A 7,500-nucleotide genomic window follows, 5' to 3' on the forward strand; every position below is an offset into this window, starting at 1 on the left:
GGTGACGTCACCATGGCAACAGTGACTGGAGATGATACCTGACAGATTTCCTGGCAGCTTTTACAGAAAGAGAAGAAGAAACAGAGACGTGAGATCAGAGTCCTGCAGTCTGCAACACAGACAGACCAGGACTGAGACACAGACCAGGACTGAGACAGACCAGGACTGAGACAGACCAGGACTGAGAGACAGACCAGGACTGAGAGACAGGCCAGGACTGAGACAGACCAGGACTGAGAGACAGGCCAGGACTGAGAGACAGGCCAGGACTGAGAGACAGACCAGGACTGAGACAGACCAGGACTGAGACAGACCAGGACTGAGACACAGACCAGGACTGAGAGACAGGCCAGGACTGAGACAGACCAGGACTGAGAGACAGACCAGGGGCCTCATGTACGAATACTTGCGTGGATTTCCTACTAAAACTTGCCGTACGCCAGAACCCAGAAACTGTCGTACGCACAAAAATATTCAGATGTATCAAAGTGTGCGTACACATGGATCCAAGCACTACTGAATGAAGTGGAGATTCTGTTTGGTTCCTGTCAACAGGGATAAATATGACAAAAGACGTGAGTGGGAGCGTGTGTGATGCCGTGGGATCCGGGCAGCGCACACACAGGTGTGGACAGGTGTGGACAGGTGTGGACAGGTGTGGACAGGTGTGGACAGGTGTGGACAGGTGTGGCGCTGCGGCTGACATTTTACGCCCGCTTTTACTGACAGGAATACTGAACACAGAGACGATCAGGGGCTTGTTAGAAGCTCTGCAGCTCTAATTTCACCAGCAGAAAATAAAGAAAACCAAAAACATGATATTTGAATGCCACATTCCCAAATATGCACTGGCACACTGGCACGGCTTCTGGGTGAGTAACGAGTTTATTCCTTTAATTGTCCCGTATGTAAACCAGCGTTACGGGACAAGTAAACAAATAGAAGCCACCCATCTTGCACCGTGCAGCCTCCAGCCTGTTCCCAGCCATGCTGTCAGTCATAATGAATGAGGCATGTGTTGAACCAGGCCACCCTGACACGATGTTAGTGAGCTGCATTTGTGCATCACATATGATTTGAACATTGATGGAATGAAAACGTTTCCTACTTAGATAAACAAATTCATCCTGTGATGGCGCTTTTATATCAATGTGTGTGCAGTCAATAGCTCCGATTACATCAGGGAAACCGGCTCTCGCTGCAAATTGTGCTTTAATGTCGGCCTGTTCAACAGCACTGTATGGGAATCTGATGTACCAGGAAGACATTCGGATGATTCGTCCCACACAGCTGGCATGGCTCGGCTCAGGGTTGACTGGCACACTCCGGACCGATCGGCCAGCTCCCGCTGGAATGCCCCTGATGCCGGGAACCCCAGCGTAGTCAGGCAGCCGGCCCGCCGGCCCCCGTTGCGCTCTCGGGCCGGCCGCAGCTCTGCAGTAACTCCAGTAACACTGGCCTTGGTAACCGAAATCGGCTTATGAGCCAATTATCATGGTTTGCAAGTAAATCCTTGCGTTCCTTAAATCGCTCACGTTTGCACGGTCCTCTAACAACGCTAACGCTGCCATTGTTAATATCATTTTCTTCATCACATTGTGCATGCTTTTATATCCACCTATATAATTGCAAACACGTGGGTGTGTTAATAGTTCATCAGTGTGTCTCTGATGTGCACATCACTCTGATGACTACTTGTTTTCACATTATTAACAGTTTCCCAGCGTCACCTCTAAGTGTCGCCAAAGGAACAATAGCTGTAGAAACGTGCGTACCACAGCTATGAGCGTGGGAAAGGACGTACGCCACTTTTTTGTGCGTACGCAAGCTTTGTACATGAGGCCCCTGGACTGAGACACAGACCAGGACTGAGACAGACCGGGTCCCAATTGACCAAACCAAAGACTGAGTACGGAGTTAATCTGACAGACAGACAGACGGAGAGAGAGAGACAGACAGACAGACAGTCAGACAGACAGGTGTCTCACCTTCTCCCTGCTCGTTGGTCTCACTGACAAACACACAGTGAATCTCTTTGATGAAGTGACCGGACAGTTTGATGTCCACGTCCTGCTGTCCAACCCTGACAACACACACACACACACACACACACACACACACACACACACACACACACTCTTAATCATCAGGACATGAGGTTCATCCTTCAGGTTGTTGGAGAACGTTGAACAAACGTTACCTTGTGACTCCCTCCTTGATGTAGTAGAGCAGACACTCTGACATCAGAGGGTCTTCATTCAGGTTGACCAGGTGAGGCGTCTGCAGAACATTAAACACACGTCACGACTGACACTGGTTCTGGTTCTATAACTGAGTGTTAGACTGACAGTCTGCAGGCCTGTCCACTGTCCATACTGATTATTCTGACGTATTCCAGGAGTTTCAGCTGCTCCTCCCTCAGTTTTGGTCGCACATACACAAAAAAGGTATCAAAACGACCGGCTCGGTCAGGAATGGTGAGCTGTGACTTTTCTCAGAGTTTCACCAAACGGTTTTTACCACAAATCACCAAAAACCACGGAAAAGTTTACAATGGGTGTGTATTGGTAGAATGTTCCAGAGCTAGAGTGGAGAGGGGGAGAAACATTTGTCAAAAAATACATTTGCAAACGGCTCTCGTGGCCACAAATGTCACTCTACAGAAATAATTTCTACATAGAAACGTAGGAAAATTCGTGGGCTACGCAGCGATATCACTGCTGAAGCTGTCAGACTTATAGTTTTGGCGGGAGACGCACTGATGCTCCAGGATCACCCACCGACAGCCCCATCTACTCCCATGTAAACTGGAGAGGAGAAATTTCCCAAAGGAGCACGGGGCACCTGTTCTTTCTCTCTCTCCCCAGGTCACATTTTTTAACTTCACACACTGAAATTCAGCATTCACATGGTCGACAAGATGAGGATGCTCACGGTCATTTGGGCTTTTTGATACCACCTACCGTTTGGCATTAGTGTCCACTAGTTGGAGGGGCTTCATTTAGAGATTTTCTGTGTCTCTCAGCAGTCACTCACACACAGACAGAGCACAGCTGCAGTTACAGCTCTGACCTGCAGCTGACCCTGGTTGCTCGGCAACCTCAAGCTGCCTTTGACTGACTTCAAGTCTCTGTGCTGCTGCAGAGTCAGTAATAATGTCTGTCAGACACACTCTACATTTATTTACAGTTTATATTGTGTTCACCACCTGTTTATTAGATTGTTTTAAAGGTTCAAGATTGTTTGTAACTTTATTTAGAAAGGCACTGACAGGAAGTGTCACAGGTGTATCTGTGGACATTGTTTGAATCATTCAGACACATGATCCACGTTTAAAGTCACTTCCTGGATGTGTTTTGTTTTTTTACAGGCCTGATGGTGGTCGTCATGACAACAGTGGATGTTGAAACTCACTCCTTTAGGTGAGAAGACGCCGAGCGTTCCTCCGTCTTCTTTGATGGACACGCCCATCTCCACCAGCAGGGACTCTCTGTGAGGGTGAGCGACACCCACACAAACAAAGAGAGAGAGAGAGTTAGAAATTCAGAGGTTCTGTTCGGCCACTGGAAGGTCGGCGCTGATGCCAGCTCATAAATCAAAGTGGGTGTTGTTACCTCTCCAGACGAATAGACTCAGTCTTTCTTAGTTTCTCTTCCCACGTCTCGTTGAGCTCTGCGATGATTTTCTCCGTCTCCTGCAACACAAACACACACATCAGTGTAACGTCCTGTTCCATCATCATCATCAGACCGTCACTCTCTGAACGTACCAGCAGTCTCTCCGCCGCCTCCTCTTTACTGATGGGCTCCGTGGCATCCGTCTCCTCTCCGTCCTCCATCAGGTGGTCCGGGTCAACAGGTACGTCATCTGTAGACGCCAGCTCAGCACCTGCAGAGGAAGAACAAGAACATCGCTTTGGTTCTAGTCCTCGAGAATGAGACAAGACTGAACTCAAGTCCTACAAGACTCCTGAGTAAAGAAGTCTCACCAACCACAGCCGAGAAAAACGGAGCCGCAGACAAAGAGCGAGCTCTCGCCTGTTACTGGATATTCAGAACACATAGACGATGCATACCTGGAGAGGCGGAGCCATTCTGAGGTGCAATCCCATTGGCTGTGAGTGCCAGCTGCAGCGGGGAGGGACACACACCTGCAACCCCACCAGGGCCACTGTTGTTGTTGTTGACTTGAAGAGACAGAGAGACAGACAGAGAGACAGACAGAGAGACAGACAGAGAGACAGACAGAGAGACAGACAGACAGACAGACAGAGAGACAGAGAGAGAGACAGACAGACAGACAGAGAGACAGACAGAGAGACAGACAGAGAGACAGACAGAGAGACAGACAGACAGACAGAGAGACAGACAGAGAATTCAGTTTTAACAAGCTGGAATGACACACACACACACACACACACACACACACAGTTGCTGTTGTCTATAAATGCCTGTGAACATACTGCACATAGACATGCCACACATACCGTGTTTAAATAACCACACACGCCCAAACATACACTATTCACACGCTAACAGGAGCTTAGCTCTGAGCTGCAGAGAGGCACGAAAAGAAAAGTCACATTCTGACGTGAAATTATTTAGTGTCACTGCATGAACATCACGACATGTGATTTCATTTTTAAAGCAGCTAACCGCTAATTAGCTGCTGCTAGCTGAATCTGCCGTTAGCATGCTAACAGAACCGGGCTCAGCAACCGAACCGGACCGGGTTGGAGCACAGCCTCTGAGACCAGCAGGGAATAACGTGACAGTACCGAGGTGATTTACAGACTTTATGATGGAAACACTGATCAGGAGCAGCAGTCCAGGAGCCAAACCTGCCGTGTTCACTGTTAGACTGGACACTGCCGGTTCAGAGGTTCTGTCGCTGTGTTCACTGTTAGACTGGACACTGCTGGTTCAGAGGTTCTGTTCAGTCTGCTGTGGTGCATAGCAGTGGGAGGTGTGTTGCATACCGGCGTTGTCCAGCAGCTCCTGCAGGCCCTGGGAGAACAGCAGGTTCCTCAGTCGCTCCACTTCAGCCTTCAGCTCTCGGATCAGCCTGGCGTTTGGATCTTCGTTGATCACGGCGTTACAACGGATCTGTTTGGCACGGTCAGCATACCTGAAACCACACGGGTCAGATTGAAGTGAGCCTTCTTACCTGAACACACACACACTCACACCTGATCGACGTGTCTGACCTCAGAGTGCTCAGTGTTTCTTCATAGTTGATGTCAGCAGGACTTAGAGCAGCAATCATGGCTGTCCGAGAGTTTCCCCCTGAAACAAACACACCTGTGTCATTAAGAACATGACATTGGGTCGGCTCCTGGTACCATCGGTCCTGGTACTGGTCCTGATACTTACCCAGGTTTTCCTTCAGTAGCCAGGTGAGAACTGAGTCTCTGTAGGGAATAAAATCACTTTTCCTCTTCTTGTTGCTCTGCTGTGGACGACAGAAGAACGGACGTCATCGTTCATGAAGTGTCGGTTAAATACATAAACGTCACGTGTGTGTCGACCTACCATCTCAGCCAAAGCGGATATGACTTTTCCCAGCGTGGTCAGAGATTTGTTGATGTTCGCTCCTTCCTGCACATAAATATAAAGTACAGAGTTTGATAAACACTAATGAGAGACAACAGCAGCTTCACACTGTGACCTCTGACCTTGAGCCGAGTGCCCTTCGCCCCCGAGGAGTCCGCTCGCTCGCTTCCAGCCAGGTCCACCAGGCTGATCTTACTGACCTGAAGACAGGATTACAGTTTAAGCCTTAAAGCCATCCTCAGATGTACACACACACACACACACACACCTTCTCAGTATCCAGACTGGTCATCTGATCTCGTCGTTTTTGGGTGAAGACGATGGTGAAGACGGCGTGTGACCTGGACGATGTCTCGTTCATGTTTGTGGCTGCGACCGTCCTGAAATCAACAACCAATCAGATCACACACTTTAACTGCTTCAGCTGGTTCCTCTCAGCAGTCTGTGGAAACGTCTGCATGTCGTATCGTGACGTCTGTCCGCAGGAAGAAGACCGACCTCGCTTTGTTGCCGGCGTCCATCAGGTCCCGGATGTCGGTGAATCCGGTCACAGCCAGCTTGGACAGATCCTCCACGTAGGGACCCAGGATGGGATGCTCCCGGACCCGCAGGGTGCCCTGGGACTTTGGGTTCAACAGATCCCGGACCCGCTCGCAGTAGATCTCCATGTAGGACACCTGAAGACAGAGGAGAGCACTCAAGTGTTGATGGACGTTCGCCGAATGAATGAAAAGTGTGAATGAACAGAGAGCGAGTTTACCTCCACGGAGTAGGTCAGGTCAGGATCTGTGTTTCCTCCTGTCCTCTGAAACAAGTCCTCACACAGCTGAACACAGACAGGTTCACAACAGTTAGCTCCTGATAGCAGGGATGTTTTTATCTGCCGATTCTGATACCAGAGCTCCGTTTGCTTTAATATTATCATTACTGCTGATTTTATATGAGGCTGTAATAAACTCAGGTATATGTATGTATGCATGTATGTCCCAGAAGGCAACTTGAGGTAAGCACGAGGTCAGAAAACAGGAACCATCCTGAAAACAAACATGCACCTGTAAGGGTTTCAAATGTTTGTCCGTGTTTATTAAATTCCAAGACAGGGTTAAACTACAAGTGCAACCACATCAGGTCCTAACTCCCACTGTGGTGTGTGTGTGTGTGTGTGTGTGTGTGTGTGTGTGTGTGTTCACCTGTGGGATGATGCCTTCCTGTCCAGGCTCCTGTTTGCCCATCATGGTGTAGCTCTTTCCTGCGCCCGTCTGTCCGTATGCAAAAATACACACATTGTATCCTGAAAAACAACAACGATGATGATGTCACTTCCTGTGTTATTATGTTGCAGTCTTAAATCTCACCACTGGATGCTGCTGAATATTACAGAAGGTACCTTTAAACAACACTGAGAACACAAACCTGCACTTCATATAATCACATGACTTCTTAGATCATGCCACTGACGGCGTTCCCACATATTTACATACATAGTCATAATATAAAAGCTCCGCCTTCAACCTTTTATCTGATGCTACATTAGTGCAGATCAGCGTCATGTCATTAACATTAACATGTGGTGCATAAGGACAACAAACAGCTGGACATGCTTCCTCTGTGGTGGAAGCACTGCACCGTCTTTTCCTGGATGTGGTCTGTCCACACGACGTGTACCATCACTCCAAATGATAAAGCAGCACCAGCCTCTGACCCTGGCTGTTGTTCAGCTCAGTCTGTGTCTGATCTGCTGTTGTTCAGCTCAGTCTGTGTCTGATCTGCTGTTGTTCAGCTCAGTCTGTGTCTGATCTGCTTTACCTTCGAAGGCGTGCAGCAGCATCTCCTCTCCGATGTCTTTGTACACCTGCCTCTGACATGCGAAGCTGGGGTCGTCAGCCTGGAGACACAAACACTCTGTTACCAAGCGTTTCCTCGGTCATCTCATGAATGTTGCCGTGTG

At 48.8% G+C, this 7,500-nt stretch overlaps 1 protein-coding gene across 1 annotated transcript in view; it reads right to left on the reverse strand.

Moving 5' to 3' along the window:
- LOC104938468 (kinesin-like protein KIF1C) overlaps nt 1-7,500 on the reverse strand; it is a 21,932-nt gene that overhangs the window by 5,774 nt on the left and 8,658 nt on the right. Inside the window, 16 exon segments of the mRNA XM_027287864.1 lie at nt 1,989-2,083; nt 2,201-2,280; nt 3,415-3,490; nt 3,615-3,694; nt 3,770-3,888; nt 4,076-4,186; nt 4,979-5,127; nt 5,207-5,285; nt 5,373-5,451; nt 5,532-5,597; nt 5,675-5,752; nt 5,821-5,932; nt 6,051-6,229; nt 6,313-6,378; nt 6,743-6,843; nt 7,359-7,437. Of these exon segments, the coding sequence (XP_027143665.1) occupies nt 1,989-2,083; nt 2,201-2,280; nt 3,415-3,490; nt 3,615-3,694; nt 3,770-3,888; nt 4,076-4,186; nt 4,979-5,127; nt 5,207-5,285; nt 5,373-5,451; nt 5,532-5,597; nt 5,675-5,752; nt 5,821-5,932; nt 6,051-6,229; nt 6,313-6,378; nt 6,743-6,843; nt 7,359-7,437 (1,549 nt within the window).

This window comes from Larimichthys crocea, chromosome XIV (genome assembly GCF_000972845.2).
Source record: "Larimichthys crocea isolate SSNF chromosome XIV, L_crocea_2.0, whole genome shotgun sequence".
Taxonomy (NCBI): Eukaryota; Metazoa; Chordata; class Actinopteri; family Sciaenidae; genus Larimichthys; species Larimichthys crocea.